The 19,177-nt window shown below is 39.1% G+C and overlaps 2 protein-coding genes and 1 pseudogene across 2 annotated transcripts; all 3 read left to right on the forward strand.

Moving 5' to 3' along the window:
* LOC109948293 (TMV resistance protein N-like) lies at positions 8,310–8,940 on the forward strand. Its single transcript, XM_020560843.1, has one exon. It carries the CDS (start codon positions 8,349–8,351, stop codon positions 8,937–8,939), a length of 591 nt encoding a protein of 196 aa, XP_020416432.1. The 5' UTR covers positions 8,310–8,348; the 3' UTR covers position 8,940.
* On the forward strand, positions 9,217–10,278 carry LOC18788099 (TMV resistance protein N). The gene has a single exon (XM_020559211.1). The coding sequence runs from the start codon at positions 9,217–9,219 to the stop codon at positions 10,276–10,278; it is 1,062 nt and encodes a 353-aa protein (XP_020414800.1).
* On the forward strand, positions 13,857–19,156 carry LOC18788105 (annotated as a pseudogene).

Raw genomic sequence — 19,177 nt, forward strand, 5'->3', positions numbered from 1 at the left:
TTTGTCTTACATATAGAAGCAGCTTCCTCGTTGACTTGACCCCAAAGACCAAAAGCACAGAGGAAGCTTCCTCTGGAGTTGGATCATGTGTAAATCGTGGCTGCTGGGGCTTTTCGCTTTGATCATCCACCACCCACTTTTCTTATCGTTATTTTGTTCTGCATTTGAATATAATTCTGGGTACTGCCTCTCACAAACACAAACTACATATATATGAACTCTTCCTGATCCATTATTATTACTAGACAGAGATCGAGTGCTTCCAAATGGCTGCTATAATAGCCCAGCCGGATGCTTCTTCCACCTTTTACCGGATACTTATGATTTGTTCTTGAGTTACAGAGGCGAAGATACACGCAAGGGGTTTACGGATCACCTCTACAGGGCTTTGGAGCAGGCTGGATTTCGTTCCCAAATTTTTTTTACTCCTAAAGTATTTGCACTTCTCTAATTCCTTGACATAGTTTTTGGAAGGTATTTATATATTCGTCAACAATTAAGCACACTTCATTATAATTTAAATGAATAATAACAGGGCTACAATATGAAAACAAATTGTGTTGATGCTCAAAATGGCCCGGCCAATATTGAGTCCAACTTAGTGATTAGATGTGCTGAGTCTTCAGCAGAGAAGAGGGCTGAGGCCCTTGGTGAAATGGGTTGGTGAGAGACCTGTAGAAGGTAAAAAGAGGAGAAGCGATCGTCAAGCTTCGGCAAGGGCCATGGACACATTGTGGAAGAATCCGTTTCTCTCCAAAATTTTCAGAGGACCCGGCTCCTTCGAAGGCCTTGCTCCCCTAGGGACCCAACTCCCATCCTATCTGCAACATGCCCAAGTACCCAGGTACCCAGCTACCATGTGTTGACGCAACTCCTAGCTTGCCAACTTGGGGGACTAGGGAGTGCCCTGCGGCTCCCAATGAAGCTGGAATGCTCGGTTACAATTACAAAAACTCACAAGTTCCCAACCCAGAAGTTACTTCTCGACCGCGAACTTGGGGGACTACTGTTTACACCATAATGAACCGAGCAGACCCAGCATCAAAGCGACTAGCACCAAGGCAGCCACGCCTTCTCCCATGCCGAAGGAAGACACACTTCCGAGGTGCCAGACACCTGCCGAAGCTCTCAGCTGCCAAACCTAATCTCCGGGACACGTGTCGCCACCACAACGGCTTGCACAAAGTCCCACATTGGAACTTTGTGCAAAGCTCCCACTTTCACTTCCCTATAAATAGGGAACAGTACCCAGGTAAAACAAAGAGAGAACTACTCTCCCACTTTTACTGTTACTCTGCCAGAATTACTACTCGTAACTGACTTAGGCATCGGAGAGCCTTCGGCCGGCACCACACCGGTGTCCGAAGCTTGACGATCGCTTCTCCTCTTTTTACCTTCTACAGGTCTCTCACCAACCCATTTCACCAAGGGCCTCAGCCCTCTTCTCTGCTGAAGACTCAGCACATCTAATCACTAAGTTGGACTCAATATTGGCCGGGCCATTTTGAGCATCAACAAATTGCAAGTGCCTGTTGATTTAGTGTAATATTAGTGAAGCTTTACATATGGAATTAAGGTTGGATTTTGCTTGTATTTTCTTTCAAGTAACTAAGTAGCAGTTTGAATTAGAAGATTCAATTGCTTACTATCCTATGCTCAATTGACAATAGTATGGGGCCTATCTTTCATTTCAATTGATGATATATCATCCATTGCATTCTTCTAACTATAAACTCACACACAAACTCAAACACATAATGTATACTGTGATATCAACCATTTATAGGTACGAGTCGCAGTTTATCCAAAATATTGTTGAAGAGATTGAAAATAAACTGAATCACACAACACCGAACATTGCTTCCTATGTGGTTGGAATAGATGATCGTGTGCGAGGCATAAACATGTGGTTGAAGGATGGATCAAATGATGTTGGTGTAGCTGTTATCTATGGGATGGGTGGAGTTGGCAAAACCACTATTGCCAAAGCTGCTTTTAAGCAGAACTTTGATAAATTTCAAGGTAGCAGCTTTCTTCCAGATGTTAGAGCAGCTTCAGAACAACCTAATGGTTTGGTTTGCTTGCAAAGAAAGCTTCTTTCGGATATCCAAAAAGGGAAAACAAAGAAAATATACAGCATAGATGAAGGAATGAGCAAGATCAAACTTGTTGTGCGTTGCAAAAGGGTTCTTATAGTCCTTGATGATGTGAACCACTCTGAGCAATTCAATGCAATTCTTGGAATGCGAGAATGGTTTCATCCAGGAGGTAAAATTATCGTAACAACTAGACATGAAAATCTGTTAAATGATCATGCAGTTTATGCAATGTTTAAGGTTAAAGGATTAGGTGAGGGTGAATCACTGGAGCTTTTCAGTTGGCATGCCTTCAAACAAGCGCATCCTATCAAAGGTTACATGAACCTTTCAAGATCTGTAGTACATGGTTAAGTTGTAATACAAACTGCAATGTATAAGCTCTTTTTCTTCCACTCATTGCGGAGATAACTTTCACAAGCGTGGCAGCTATCATGCATTCTTGAGTTTCAGAAGCCTTCAATTGTATGCTATTGGTCAAGGGATAAGAAAATGGATGTTGGGAGTGCAAGTTTGGCAAGTTTGGAAGCCTACGCGGTGAGCAAAAATACACACTAAAATATTTAGTTATAAATGGAAATTTTGATATTTATAAAGTCAAAGCGTTTAGAATCAAAAATGGACAAAAGAAAAAAAAACACAAGGTGAAATCTGGGAATCCTAAATTCCTAATTTGTTTGTCCACACGGCACGGGTATTCAAGAATTAAATAAATAAATAAAAAAAATTTCTTCCTATTTTGTTTAAGAAAAGGATGAAATAAAAACTTTTGGCTTTGAAGGAGAGAAAAAGACAGCTGACTACACTCTGCAGCAGTGCACATACTTAAATCTTTAAAAGTCGCTTTCTCTCTCGGTAATCTCCGCCATATCCAAATGGCTTCCTCAGCTCCTCTCTCTCAAACCAAACCCTACCAAAACCTCCATTAATCCCCACAACTCCTTCATCTTCCTTCTCTTTCTGTCTCTCTCTCTCTCTCTCTCTCTCTCTCTCTATACATATCTATTTATCTACCTACTCTCTCTCTCTCTCTCTCTCTCTCTCTCTCTCTCTCTCTCTCTCTCGCGCTATATATGTACAATGGCTCCAACACCTCCACACTGTTCAACACAGCGACAAAGCCGTATCAAACCCACCGATACCCACAAAACCAGCACCTAAAATCTCAGCGCCAGAGCCGCCAAAGCAATCAATGGACTAAGCAACAAGTTTCTCTCCCAAAGCCTTTGCCTTTACCATCCCAAGCACCACGCACTGCCGCAAAAACACCCACTGCCACACCCATTTCCTCCTTTTCCTCTCTCTGCCCTCTCCCTCATCCAAAATCCGACCTTGTCACCCCTTTTTCGGGCCGCCGCTCCACCCGATTCGTCTCCAAAATGCACTTGGGCCGCCCCAAAACTACCATGGGATCCTACCGCTCTCCGCTTGCTGAGGAGGCCCTGCACCAAGCCGTCCAATTCGGTAACGACGATCTTGCTCTTGATGATATAAGGGTAAGGGTGTGCTATCAACTAGTGATCAAGATATAACAATCCAACAGGAAGCATCTCCTTGGAGGCAGAATGTGCTTGGTGGAGATGTGTCTGTGTCTGCTTCAAAGTATCAACTGCAGACGGGCAAATACTTTCTTTGTAATTATAAGGACCAATATCAATTCAGATTGAGCTCGGAGAACCCAGCTCATCTTGATTTTCAATAGGAGCCTAAGACCTCCATCAATTTTTGTTTAGGCTGGACGATGATTCCATTTGTTCTAAATATGAATTTTTGCACTGATCTTTATGTCATTGGCGGTTTGCAAACGATTAATTAGGGACAGGGGAAGAACAGAAGCAGCCCTATACCCCGCGGGGGAATACGTTTCATATTGTGTATGAAAGACGGATAGGTATGACGAGCTGCAACACAAGTTGGGACTGCTTTTTTTTTCTTTTTTTTGAACAATTTTTTGAGTTATTATTATGTAAGGTGTTGCAAAGACCGATAGGTATGAGCTGCACCATAAATTGACTGCAACTTTTCTTAGGCGCTGAACTATGCATGCGCGCTTATCCACGAAGATATTCGTGTTTCGATGCCGGCTCAAGAAATGCCCATGAAACAATTCTCTAAGAGCAACTCCACCCATTTGCCCTTAGCCATGGTAAGGGTGGAGCTAGGGCAAGCACTATTCACGTGAATAGTACTTGCCCTTGCAACTAGTAAATTGTGTCTCCACCCGTTGCCTTTAGCCATGGCAATTACTATTCATTTTTTTGTTTTTTCCTCCTATTTTTTAATGAAAATAATTAATTTGGGTAATATTTTCAGATAAGATTTTCGGATTCCTACGTGTCAAGACTATTCATAATCAGATAAAATTTTCGGATAAGATATTTGGATTCAAATTTCGGATTAATTTCAAAGTTCAAATTTCAGATAAATTTGGGTTCAAATTTCAGATAAATTTGGGTTCAAATTTCGGATGAATTTCAAATTTCAGATAAGATTTTCATCCAATAAAATCAAGCCACGTGGCATGTCTATCTTGCCAAATTTTTCTATAAAATCAGAATCTCAGCTCATACATGAATTACAACAACTTTAAAAGAAAACATGAAAAATACAAATACATAAAAGGTAGGCTAACAAATTTAATGGTTTCCATCATTTAACCAATCCGTGTTGCTAGGCCCATCATCCCGGAAAAGTTTTCTTCTCATAACATCCCTTCGTTCTAGTTTCCAAAATTGTTTTGTTTCAGGGGACATATGACTTGTATCCATGGCCATGGTTTCCCGATCCGTGTTGTCTATATCTTTTTTGCGCAAATACTCCCTTTCTCGTGCATACTCAGCTTGAAGGGTCAACTCGTTATCTTGGCGTTTTTGCTCCATTTCAATTCTTAGGCCATTTTGCCTTGCAATTTCCTCCAAAAACTTTGAATTATAATTGCTTGAATTACCCACTTTCTTTGCCTTCGCGGCCTTTCGGCCAATGGGCCTCGGCTCCTTTTCCATGGGTGAGTCTTGACTCATAGGAGAATCAAGAGGTGAATCCGGTGCCATTGAATCACGGAGTGGCGTCTCGTTTAATACAACGTCGGGACCCGTTGGAATAATTATGAACCGTTTGCAATATTTGACCACCTCCCAACATTCATGATGGGTGAAACTTTTTTTGCCACCCCCGGTTGCACCGAACCACATTTGTGCTTGTATAATCTATTTAACAAAAAAATGGAAATGCAATAAATATTTAAAATATATTGGATATGCAAGTAACAAAAAATATAATAATGAAAATGCAATTAACCTTACAAATAAATTAGAAGTGCAAGAAAATTAAGAAACAAGTGGAAATGCAAGAAATATTAACAACATATTGAAAATGCAAGACATATGAACAAAATATTTAAATTGCAATAAATATTAACAAAATATTGATAATGCAAGAAATATGAACAAAATATTTAAAATGCAAGAAATATTAACAAAATATTGAAAATGCAAGCAATATTAACAAATTATATATATTAGGAGATTAAACTTAATAAAACAAAAATTATAAAATACTTACCTCGTTAGTGCGATTTTGCCCGCTTCTATAGTTGTCCATCGCTTTTGCTAGGGCATTTCTCCATTTTCCCAACTCTTTATTCAGGATTTTCCACCTACTGGATAACGCCATCTCCGTACGAGTAGACCCCGGAATTTTTTCACAAAATTCGGCATGAATTTTTTTCCACATATGAAAAAATTTCATCTCATTGCCGGACACGGGACAATGACAAATTTGGAGCCAAGCCTCACACAATGAAACATCTTCCATGGTGCTCCAAGCCCCTCCGGTTTCGATAGAAGAAGCCATAAAAATATGAAATCAAAATACTAGATGAAAAAGAGGAAAATGTTGAGTATAAAGAGTGAATAATGGTAGAAGTAGAAGAAAATGTATGAGTATTGGTGTTGAAAGTGAAGGGTATTGATAGGTATTTATAGAAAAAAAAAAATCAGAATTTTTTAGAATTTTTTAAAAAAATTTACGATTTTTTTTCATATTTTTATTGCCCAAAAAAGCCTCAGCTGTTGGATTAATTTGGAAAAGCAGATCGGAAGGCTGGGGAGGCGACACGTGGCAGCGTACCGTTGGAGCTGACGTCAGCGCGCGCTGGTTTAAATTTTTTTTACCGTTGGCGCGTGCAATGCACGCGCCAACGGTAAAAAAAATTTGAACTGCGCTCGCTGACGTCAGCAACACGCGAGTTGGACCTGGGGCTGGTCTCGCCTTCGGGCTGGCCCGAGTTGGTGGGTCCCACACCACCCCCGGGCCTGGGCTGAACGCTGGAGCAACTTTTTTTTTTTCCTGCCTTCGCCTCGGGCTGGGCTCCCTCGGTGGAGCTAGTCTAACAGCATTCACGTTGGAATTCCATGGCACTTTGACAATGCATGTTTGAGAAAATGCTCCTACCCCTTCCTAACTTTGACCACACAAAAAAAAAAAAAAAAAAAAAGAACATTTGAGTGAAATTAAAAAACAAACCACAAGAGGAAATGCTCCTACCCCTTCCTAACTTTAACAATGCATGTTTGAGAAAATGCTCCTTTTGGTTTCGCTGTCAACCTGGGGAAAGGACAAATCCTTGAAGCTGAGCTGTGGGGTTTATTTTTTGGTCTAAAATTAGCTACCACAAGAGGAATAATGGATATTGTTGTTGAAATGGATTCTATCAATGCCGTTAATCTTATCTTGAGTAATGATCTGAATATTTGTCATCCTATGGCTGGTTTGGTTCACAGCTGCAAGAGACTTCTGAGCCAAATTCCAAAATGTTTTCTTCACCACATCTACAGAGAAAAGAACGCTGTAGCTGACAGATTGGCTGCTTGGAGCCACGACATTGATCTGGGGTGCTGGTTTCTTGAGGATAATCCGACTTGGCTTAGGCCTCTGTTATTGGATGACTCAATAGGGGTTACTAAGACCCGTATTATTAGTTCTATTTAGCTGTTTTTGTCCTTTTCTGGGGTTTTATACCCCCCTGTTTCACCAAAAAAAAAAAAAAAACAAAAATTAGTAGCGAACCAAAAGGAGAAAATTAAAAGCAAACCACAAGTACCAATTGTGACTTTTGGCCTTCTTTCTTAGCATTAAACTTTTCTTCTTCAGCTTCTCTGTTAGCATCTCCTGCCTCCTCTTCTTCATCAACTTTCAAGACCTTTCTGCTTTCGAGCAAATGCTCAGCCCTGCAGCTTTTTGAGTTTTACACCCTTTCAGATTCTTGGAGCCAGAGAGAGCGCAAGGTTTCAATCCAATTGAAATTTGAACATGACGGAGACGGAGAGCAACTATAATTATCAACTAGAGGTGGAGAATGCACAACATTTAATTTGAGAGAATGGTCCCAAATGGTCCTCATTAACTCTGACTTGAAACTTTCATGGAGATAAGTCATCAACATTGACTTTGACTCCACCTGGCTTTAGTTATGCTCCACTGGCTGTTGTTTTTCATTTATATTCTTAGTATATTAATCTGTCATACACATTATTTAACTATTCATCAAGTACTTGACCACTTTTTCCACTAGCTAGTTTTCAATCAATGAATCATTTAGTCAATATGCTTGAACATGTATATTTCCATTTGCATCACAAGTGAGCATACTGTAGTCCATTTATTACTGAATATATCATCTATATTCTTGAATGACCATATTTTTCATCTCCGCAATTTAGTCTAACTTTTAATTTCGCTTTTAAATTTTTCAGTAGTTAATGATGAAAAATATAAAGTCACACGTCGGAAACTTGACTAAATAAATTACAACTTATAATAAGTGGTTTCGTTCATAATAACACCAATATCTTTTGTAATAAAACCCAACATCTACTGAACTTTGTACTTGATTAAGTTATGAACAATATTGATATTGCTAATAATAAACGACTAATTCATCTTTCTGAATTTTAATGAAACGATATCAGTATTGCTTCTAGTAACCGTATATCTAGAATTTAGTAGTGGACCGGTGTTCAATTCATATGGAGGAAGCTTCGTCCTCAATACATCTCTCGCATCTCAGTGTGAAAATCGAGATCATAAATGCTCAGTGGCTGGTGGGGCAATAGATATTGACTTTGTTACTTATCACTTTGGTCACTAACTTTGTGACTTCGTCATGGGTTCCTGTTTTTCTTATCTTTATTCTGTTCTCTTTTATAGAGCAAGATTTTATTTCTCAGACACAAACACAAGCTGAACATACAAATGGCTGCTACCAGCACGCAGCAGGATCCGTCCTCTCACCGGTGCACTTATGATGCATTCTTGAGCTTCAGGGGCACAGATACACGCAAGGGATTTACTGATCACCTTTACAGGGCTTTGGAGGTGGCAGGGATCCACACTTTTAGAGATGATGACGAAATCGAAAGAGGAGCAAATATTTCAGCAGAGCTTCAAAAAGCAATACAAGAGTCTCGAGTATCCATCATTGTCTTCTCCAAGGACTACGCTTCCTCGAGATGGTGCCTGGATGAACTAGTGACGATCATGGACCGTAGAGAAACTAATGAGCACATGGTTATGCCGATTTTCTATGATGTGGATCCATCCCATGTCAGGAACCAGACAGGAATTTTTGAACAAGCTTTTGCCAGACACCAACAGCGCTTCAACAAGGAGATGGACAAGGTGGAGAAGTGGAGAAAAGCTCTCAGAGATGTTGCAGATTTGGGAGGGATGGTTTTAGGAGATCGGTACTTTTTCATTCCCAAAATGGTGGTTTTCACTCTATCTTGGATAGTTTTTAAATTAGATTATAGTGAAGCTTTTTCTTTACTCTCTTGTAGTTGTTAGATGGCAGCACTTATGTTTTGAAAGTTCATTGGCTTAATATCATTCATTTCAACCTATGATATATATATCAATTCTCTTCTATAAAATAAAAATAAAAATAATAAAGAAATAAGTTTCTTTTTGTTGAAAAGAAATAACTTGTTGTGCCTTGTGTGTTTTGATATCAATAATTTATAGGTACGAGTCGCAGTTTGTCCAAGATATAGTTGAAATTATTGGAAATAAACTGGATCACACATGGAATAGGAGATTAAGAGTCGATCCCTATGTAGTTGGAATGGATTATCGTGTGAGAGGCCTAAACATGTGGTTAGAAGATGGATCAAGTGATGTTGGAGTAGCTGTAGTCTATGGGATGGGTGGAATTGGCAAGACCACCATTGCCAAGACTGCTTATAACCAGAACTACAATAAATTTCAAGGTAGCAGCTTTCTTGCAGATATTAGAGCAACTTCAAAACTTCCCAATGGTTTTGTACACTTGCAAAGGAACCTTCTTTCAGATCTCCAAAAGGGGAAAGCAAAGAAAATATACAGCTTGGATGAAGGAATAACAAAGATCAAACGGGCGATACGTTGCAAAAGAGTTCTTATTGCTCTTGATGATGTGGACAACTTGGAACAATTCAATGCAATTCTTGGAATGCGAGAATGGCTTCATCCAGGAAGTAAAATAATCATAACAACTAGACATGAACATTTGTTAAAGGCTCATGAGAATTATGCAATATTGTTTAAGGTGGAAGGGTTGCATGAGTATGAATCACTTGAGCTTTTCAGTTGGCATGCCTTTAGACAACCCCATCCTAGCGAAGGTTACATGGATCTTTCAAGACCTGTAGTGCAACACTGTGGAGGGGTTCCATTAGCTCTTCAAGTTCTAGGATCTTCTCTATTTGGTAAAGCTGCAGATGTATGGAAAAATGCATTACAGAACTTAGATGTAATTACTGAAGGAAAAATTCAAAAGATTCTCAGAATAAGCTTTGATTCTCTGCAAGATCATGACAAACGTCTGTTCCTCCATATAGCCTGTTTCTTCGTAGGAAAAGACAATGATTTTTCAACTACAGTCCTTGATGAATGTGAGTTTGCCACAAACATTGGAATGCAAAATCTGGTTGATAGATGTTTGCTGATAATTGATGGATTCAACAAGTTAACCATGCACCAATTACTTCAAGACATGGGAAGGGGAATTATTCGCGAAGAATCGCCTGAGGATCCTGGAAAACGTACTAGAGTGTGGAATAAAGATGCCTCTAATGTTTTGAGAAAATTAACTGTAAGAAATATCTTCTTTTACGTCTATGTATTCGTAATTGTGTTGTGCATGTGACAAGTTACTTACCCAATGTTCTTATTTGTTACCAGGGTACAGAAACTATTAAGGGCCTCGTGCTCAACATTCCTATGTTAATAAAAGATGAGTCTTCTAAGATAATATTCAGTGGAAGTAACAGAAAAAGATTCCATGTTGAAGATTATGATGGAAACTGTTCAAGCAGCCGACGTCGGCTTGGTTTCTTCTCCTGGCAGTCAATTACAAACTCATTTCCTGTATCAAATGAGATAGGTTTCAAAACAGAGGCATTTAGAAGGATGCACAATCTTGAACTCCTGCTGCTTGATAATGTAAAAATCAGTGGAGGCTATGAAGATTTCCCAAAAAATTTAATATGGTTGTCTTGGCGAGGATTCGCTTTAAAGTCATTACCAACCAATTTTTACTTGGAAAATCTAATTGTTCTTGACTTGCGGAACAGCAGCCTCCAACATGTTTGGAAGGGAACTAGGGTATGCTACTAATATCTCTCTCTCTCTCTCTCTCTCTCACACACACACACACACACACTGAGACAAATTTAAAGATGATTATATATTTATAGAAACTAATTACTTCTTTTTTAAAACAGTTTCTTCTAAGACTGAAAATCTTAAATCTCAGTCATTCACATGGCCTTGTGACAACCCCTGACTTGTCAGGACTCCCTAACCTCGAGAGATTAATTCTTAAAGATTGCATAAATTTGAAAGAGGTGGATGAATCCATTGGAGATTTGGAGAAACTTGTTTTCTTGAATCTAAAAGATTGCAAAAATCTCATGAAGCTTCCAATAAGAATTAGTATGCTGCGATCTCTCCAGAAACTTATTCTCTCTGGTTGCCCAAATCTTGTGCTGCCTGCCAGTATGATTGTTAAAAATCAGTCAGACTCTGTACCTAGTGACATGAAGCAACTCAGTCTGTTATCTGCAGTTAAATCGTGGCAATCAATCCGATCATGGGTATTGCCAAGAAAAAATCTCCAACTTACCAGTGCAAGTTTGCCACAATTTTTAAAAAGCTTAAGTATGGCATACTGCAATCTGTCAGAAATTCCCGATGGTCTTAGTAGCCTATCCTCATTGAAGCATTTGAATCTAAGTGGAAACCCATTTTTGAGCCTAAACATGAATGGTCTTAGTAAGCTCCAGAGTCTTTTGTTGGATGGTTGCACAAACCTCGAAATGCTTGCCGAGCTCCCACCGAGTGTAGAGAGATTGCAAGCATGGGAATGTACTTCATTGAAAAGAGTACAAACTTACTTACCCAACAAGTTATCAATGGGACATGAGGTTTTGAGATGCGAGAATTTAGTTGAATTTCAAAACGTGTTCAAAACAAGACCGTTGAGAAGCTTCGACATAGAAATGATCAAAGATATCGGTCTGTTCAATTTGGAATCCATAGGAAGCACTGAAGTTGAAATGATCAACTACTTGACACGTACAACGAGGAAGGGTCCTCTCCAGGTTCTCTCTCTCTCTCTCTCTCTCTCTCTCTCTCTCTCATGTATTGTATAGTTTTTTATGATGACTATGATTTTCTGTGGCCTGGAACATATATAAATCTGTCCATGCATGCATGAAACAGGGACTGGATGAATGTGGTATATTTAGCATATTCCTTCCTGGGAGCGAGGTTCCAGATTGGTTCTGCTACAAGTCGAGCATGGGTAACTCTGAGCTGTCTATAACTATACCTCCACATCTTAATTTAAAGATCCGAGGCCTAAATGCATGTGTTGTTTATGCACAAGGTAAGGTTCTTGTTGAGGATTTGAAATGTTACTCGGTCGTTCCCTTTCTTCGCATCAGCAATGAGACCAAGGGTTTTAAGTGGACCTATTTGCCAGTCACAATAGGGTTTCCAAAAGAGAAGGAAGACATGTTATGGCTTAGTCATTGGCGATTCACAAACGATGAATTGGAGGGTGGGGAAGAAATACGTGTTTCAGTTAGAGATGAATCCGATAGTTTCTGGACAAAGGAATTTGGAATCCAGCTTGTGTACGAGCAGAATAATAATGAGGGTACTGTAACTGAAGATATAACCACAATGTTCCAGCATGAAACAACTCCTCCTTCGACCCAGAATCATGTCGTTGCTGGAGATGTGTCAGCGTCAGCATCAAGGTTTGAGTCGGTTAAGATGGGTGAATACGTTATTTGTAATCATAGTCATATAGGAGTCGTCTCATACATAGACATATAGGATAAGCATCAAAGTTTGAGTTGGAAAAGCTGCAGATGTATGGAAAAGTGCATTACAAGTGAACCATGCACCAATTACTTCAAGACAGGAAGGGGAATTATTTGCGAAGAATCACCTGAGGACCCTGGAAAACGCAGTAGAGTGTGGCATAAAGATGCCTCTAATGTTTTGAGAAAATTAACTGTAAGAAATGTGCTTTTTTAATTGTGTGTATTCATAATCGTCTTGTGCATGTGGCCAAGGGTCTTATGTGGACCTATTGCCCTCCTCTGTTTAAGCAGGAGGGGCTGAAGACGGATATTGTGCTTTATAGTATACTTATTTTATATGCCTGAATTATTTTATATTAATACATTATGCCTGAATATGCCCTAAGGTGCTTATTTTGGTTGTTATGAGGAGCCCTTTGATTTGATTCAGGACGTCATGTTAGCTTTGTGAAATTTTAGCAAGTAACCAACATCTTGACATGTTTGACTTTTAGAATTCCATCACTTGACAGGGGCCGAGCACTCCAGAGGGCATCAACTGGGTTGTTAAAACAGGTATTCTAGTTGAGCAATCATCTTCGTAACACCTTTACATAACCATATTTCGCCTGAGAGTGACTGGGATGGAATCCGGGCCAATTTGGGGTCTAGCTCTGTAGTGGAAGCTGAGCTGTGGGGATTTACAGCCGATTGTGTTTTGCTTGGGATTCAAGGTGCAGGCTCCTTGAGGTTGAATGGGATTGTAGTTGCTTTGTTGCTCTGATCAAATTCTTCTTCTTCTTCTTCTTCAGCTTCTCTGTTAGCATCTTTCATCTCCTCTTCTTCGTCAGCTATCAAGACATTTCCGCTTTCGAGCAAGCACTCAGCCATTCAGCCTTTCAGCCTTTTCAGTTTTGCACCCATTCAAATTCTTGGAGCAGAGAGAGTGAGAGAGGTGGAGAATACTGAACAGCATTCGATTTGGGATGGTCCATTTTCTTCCACAGTGTCTGAGTCGGGAATTTCATCGAACAGTTAGCGAGCATACTTACTAATCCACCCTGGCCCACTTCTGTGTGGTGAAAACGTAGCTCTGCTCTTTGTTCATCATTAGATTGGAATCCAAGTCCTCACGGAGATAAGTCAATGACACTCCTCTTGACTTTCCTTAATATGTGCATCGATCCAACCCTACTTTTCTTATCTGTAATTATGCTTTACATTTGCATATGATATTTTGTTTTGGGTTTTAAACTGAAGACTAACACTCAAAAGACTCAAAATTAAAGTTCCCATTTCCATTTTTTTTTCCTAAATAATTACACAATTTCAAGACCACAAACTAATCAACAAATACTTAAAAGTTTTCAATTAATTAGCTTTCAGTCTATATCATAAATATTTGGGTGGACTTGGCCTCTTATTCATCAGTCAATACACAGAAAAATAAATTGTTTACATTTGTGCATGAAAAAAATTGTTTGTCTTACATATAGAAGCAGCTTCCTCGTTGACTTGACCTCAAAGACAAAAAGCACAGAGGAAGCTTCCTCTGGAGTTGGATCATATGTATAAATCGTGGCCTGGTGGGGCTTTTCACTTTGATCATCCACCACCCACTTTTCTTATCGTTATTTTGTTCTCTCCATTTGCATATAATACTGGGTACTGCCTCTCACAAACACAAACTACATATATAAACTCTTCCTGATCCGTTATTATTACTAGACAAAGATCAGTGCTTCCAAATGGCTGCTATAATAGCCCAGCTGGATGCTTCTTCCACCTTTTACCGGTGTTCTTATGATGTGTTCTTGAGTTACAGAGGCAAAGATACACGCAAGGGGTTTACGGATCACCTCTACAGGGCTTTGGAGCAGGCTGGATTCCACACCTTTAGAGACGATGATGAGATCAAGAGAGGAGCAAACATTGCAGCTGAGATACAGAGAGCAATACAAGAATCACGAGTATCGATAATTGTCTTCTCGAAGAACTACGCTTCCTCAACATGGTGCTTGGACGAACTTGTGAAGATCATGGAACGTAGAAAAGCTGATGATGGACTCATGGTGATGCCAGTTTTCTATGATGTGGATCCATCCCATGTTAGGAAGCTGACTGGTAGTTTTGCAAATGCGTTTTCTGGACCTGAAGAGCACTTCGAGGACATCGACAAGGTGGAGGGGTGGAGAAGAGCTCTTAGAGATGTAGCAGATCTGGGAGGGATGGTCTTAGGAGATCGGTAATTTCATTCCCAAAAACTTCTTACTCCATGGTTGATTTTTATTCTAAAGTATTTTCACTTCTCTAATTCCTCAACATAGTTTTTGGAAGGTATTTATATATTCGTCAACAATTAAGCACAATTCATTAGAATTTAAATGAATAATAACAGGAATCCTAGCTCAAAACAGCTACAATATGAAAACAAATTGCAAGTGCCTGTTGATTTAGTGTAATATTAGTGAAGCTTTATATATGGAATTAAGGTTGGATTTTGCTTGTATTTTCTTTCAAGTAACTAAGTAGCAGTTTGAATTAGAAGATTCAATTGCTTACTACCCTATGCTCAATTGACAATACCATGGGGGCTATCTTTCATTTCAATTGATGATATATCATCCGTTGCATTCTTCTAACTATAAACTCACACACAAACACTCAAACACTTAATGTATACTGTGATATCAACCATTTATAGGTACGAGTCGCAGTTTATCCAAAATATTGTTGAAGAGATTGAAAATAAACTGAATCACACAACACCGAACATTTCTCCCTATGTGGTTGGAATAGATAATCGTGTGCGAGGCATAAACATGTGGTTGAAGGATGGATCAAATGATGTTGGTGTAGCTGTTATCTATGGATGGGTGGAGTTGGCAAAACCACTATTGCCAAAGCTGCTTATAAGCAGAACTTTGATGAATTTCAAGGTAGCAGCTTTCTTCCAGATGTTAGAGCAGCTTCAGAACAACCTAATGGTTTGGTTTGCTTGCAAAGAAAACTACTTTCGGATATCCAAAAAGGGAAAACAAAGAAAATATACAGCATAGATGAAGGAATGAGCAAGATCAAACTTGTTGTGCGTTGCAAAAGGGTTCTTATAGTCCTTGATGATGTGAACCACTCTGAGCAATTCAATGCAGTTCTTGGAATGCGAGAATGGTTTCATCCAGGAAGTAAAATTATCATAACAACTAGACATGAAAATCTGTTAATTGATCATGCAGTTTATGCAATGTTTAAGGTTAAAGGATTAGGTGAGGGTGGAATCACTGGAGCTTTTCAGTTGGCATGCCTTCAAACAAGCGCATCCTATCAAAGGTTACATGAACCTTTCAAGATCTGTAGTACAACACTGTGAAGGCCTTCCACTAGCTCTCCAAGTTTTGGGATCTTCTCTATTTGGAAAAAGTGTAGATCTATGGCAAAGTGCATTACAGAAGTTGCACGTGATTCCTGATGACAAGATTCAAAAGATTCTTAGAATAAGCTTTGATTCTCTAAAAGATGATCATGACAGGAATTTATTCCTTCATATTGTCTGTTTCTTCATAGAAAAGAAGATGGGTTATACAATTACAGTACTAGACAATTTAAATTTTTACACAAGGATTGGAATTCAAAATCTAGTTGATAGATGTCTAGTGGAAATTGATATAGACAACAGGTTGATCGTCTATCAATTACTTAGAGACATGGGAAGGGCAATTATTCGTGAAGAATCACCCGAGGACCCTGGAAAGCGTAGTAGAGTGTGGCATAAAGATTCCTCTGACGTTTTGAGAAAATTAACTGTAAGAAACTTGCTCTCTTTTATATTTGTGCAATGCTTGTGAACTTGTTACTTACCAGATGTTCTGATTTCGTAGCAGGGAACAGAAACTATTAAGGGCCTCATGCTCAACCTTCCAAGCGAGGCAATATTTAGTACAAGTAACCAAAAGCGGCGCCATGTTGAAGACTTTGATGGAAATTGTTCGAGACGACGTCGACTTGGTTACTCTTGGATATCTATTAACTCTTCCTCAACAAATTCAACTGCTGCATCAAATGAGGTGGACTTCAAGGCAGAGGCATTTAGAAGAATGCACAATCTTGAACTGCTCCTGCTCGAAAATGTAAAAGTCAGTGGAGATTATGAAGATTTTCCAAAAAAATTAATATGGTTGTGCTGGCGAGGATTCCCTTTAAAATCAATACCAGAAAAATTTTATTTGGAAAATCTAGTTGGTCTTGACTTGCGAAATAGCAACCTACAACATGTTTGGAAGGGAACCAGGGTATGATACTAATCTCTCTCTCTCTCTCTCTCTCACTCTTCACAAGTTTAGGTATCATTATATATACTCAACCAAACTAATTGCCATCTTTTTCAAACAGTTTCTTCTAGGACTGAAAATTCTTAATCTCAGTCATTCGCATAGCCTTGTGACAACCCCCGACTTGTCAGGAGTCCCTAACCTTGAGAAATTGATTCTTAAAGACTGCATAAATTTGGTTGTGATTGATGAATCCCTTGGAAACCTAGAGAAACTCATCTTCTTGAATCTAAAAGACTGCAGAAGTCTCATGAAGCTTCCAACAAGAATTACCATGTTGAGATCTCTTCAGGAACTTGATCTTTCTGGGTGCTCAAAGCTTGTGCTTCATACCAGTACGACTGCTGCTAATCACTTACACTTTACAACTAGAGTTAGGAAGAAATTAAATATGTTATCAGAAAAAATATGGCAATCGACATGGTCATGGAGGTCATGGGTATCAACAAGAAATAAGCTTGAATTAGCCAGTTTGTCCATGGAAATCTGGCCAAATTGCTTAGGAACCTTAAGTCTGGCTGACTGCAATCTGTCAGAGATTCCTGGTGATCTTAGTATCTTGTCCTTGTTGAAGCATTTGAATCTAAGTAGAAACCCAATTCTGAGGCTACCAGAAAACATGAACGGTCTTATTATGCTCCAGACTCTTGAGATACAAGGTTGCGCAAAGCTACGCACTCTTCCAAAGCTCCCACGGAGTCTAAGAAAATTGCATGCAAGTTATTGTACATCACTGGAAAGAATAACGAGTCTACCAAACATGTTTGAATCATTGGATTCAAGTCTTTGGAAATGCAAGAAATTAGTTGAAGTTCAAAGCTTGTTCGATATAAAACCGTTGAAAAGGGTTGACATAGAAATGATCAGGGATATGGGCCTGTTTAATTTGGAATCCACAGGCGTAGGTACTGAGGTTGAAATGACCAATTACCTGACATGTACAACAAGGAACGGCCCCCTCCAGGTTCTCTCTCTGTCTCGGTCTTTGTCTCTCTGTATATAGTCTATACATATATACTCTCTCTCTCTCTCTCTCTCTCTCTTTATGTTTGCATAATTAACTTGTCATTGGAATATATGATTTACATGAAACAGGGACTCTATGAATGTGGCATATTTAGTATTTTCGTTCATGGAAACAAGATTCCAGATCGGTTCACATACAGGAGCATGGGTAAATCTGTTTTGTCTATCATTCTACCTTCACATTTTAATCTCAAGATCCGAGGCTTAAATATATGTGTTATGCATTCACGCTGCCCATTTTGGTTTAGTAGTAGAAACTTTCTTAAAGTCAGTAATGAGACCAAAGGTCTTAAGTGGACCTATTGCCCAGTTGCAGCAGGTCTCCCAAAAAAGAACCAAGACATGCTATGGCTAAGCCACTGGCGGTTTGAAAATGATGAATTGGAGGAAGGAGAACAAGTACATGTTTCAATAAATGAGGAATTTAGTTTCTGGGCAAAGGAGTTCTGTATCCAGCTTGTGTACGAGAAGGACCCATCAAATAGTGAAGATATAATAATCCAACAGGAAACACCTCCTTCGAGCCAGATTGCTGCTGTTGGAAATGTATCAGCATCAGCGTCCAAGTATCAATTCTGGACGGGCAAATACTTTCTATGTAACCATCGGGCTCGTATTCATCAACATCAATTCTCTAGGAGGCAGACGAACCCATCTTATCTTGAACATTACAAGCCCGAGACGGATACCTTTCATTACTTATTTGATCAAGATGTTCATCCTCAGGTCAATCATTCCATCTATTCGGAAGAATCTTAGACTGCTCCACTCCTTTTATATATGACATTCCAACAGGAAACACCTCAATGTTTGTCAGCCTCAGCGTCAAAGTATCAAGTCTGGACGGGCAAATACTTTCTCTGTAACCATTGTTTTTTTAATTTTTATTTTTATTTATTAAATATGAAACATTGCTAATTCACTATGATCACGCACCCATTATTTCTCATTGTTTTTATCTTTGGTTTCTTCTCCCCTTTCATATAATACAAACTGCAATGTATAAGCTCTTTTTCTTCCACTCATTGCGGAGATAACTTTTACAAGCGTGGCAGCTATCATGCATTCTTGAGTTTCAGAAGCCTTCAATTATATGCTATTGGTCAAGGGATAAGAAAATGGATGTTGGAGTGGACTTTACTGGGGCAAGTTTGGCAAGTTTGGGAGCCTACGCGGTGAGCAAAAATACACACTAAAATATTTAGTTATAAATGGAAATTTTGATATTTATAAAGTCAAAGCGTTTAGAATCAAAAATGGACAAAAGAAAAAAAAAACACAAGGTGAAATCTGGGAATCCTAAATTCCTAATTTGTTTGTCCACACGGCACGGGTATTCAAGAATTAAATAAATAAATATTTTTTTTCTTCCTATTTT

Source organism: Prunus persica, chromosome G3 (assembly GCF_000346465.2).
Source record: "Prunus persica cultivar Lovell chromosome G3, Prunus_persica_NCBIv2, whole genome shotgun sequence".
In the NCBI taxonomy this organism is placed as follows: domain Eukaryota; kingdom Viridiplantae; phylum Streptophyta; class Magnoliopsida; order Rosales; family Rosaceae; genus Prunus; species Prunus persica.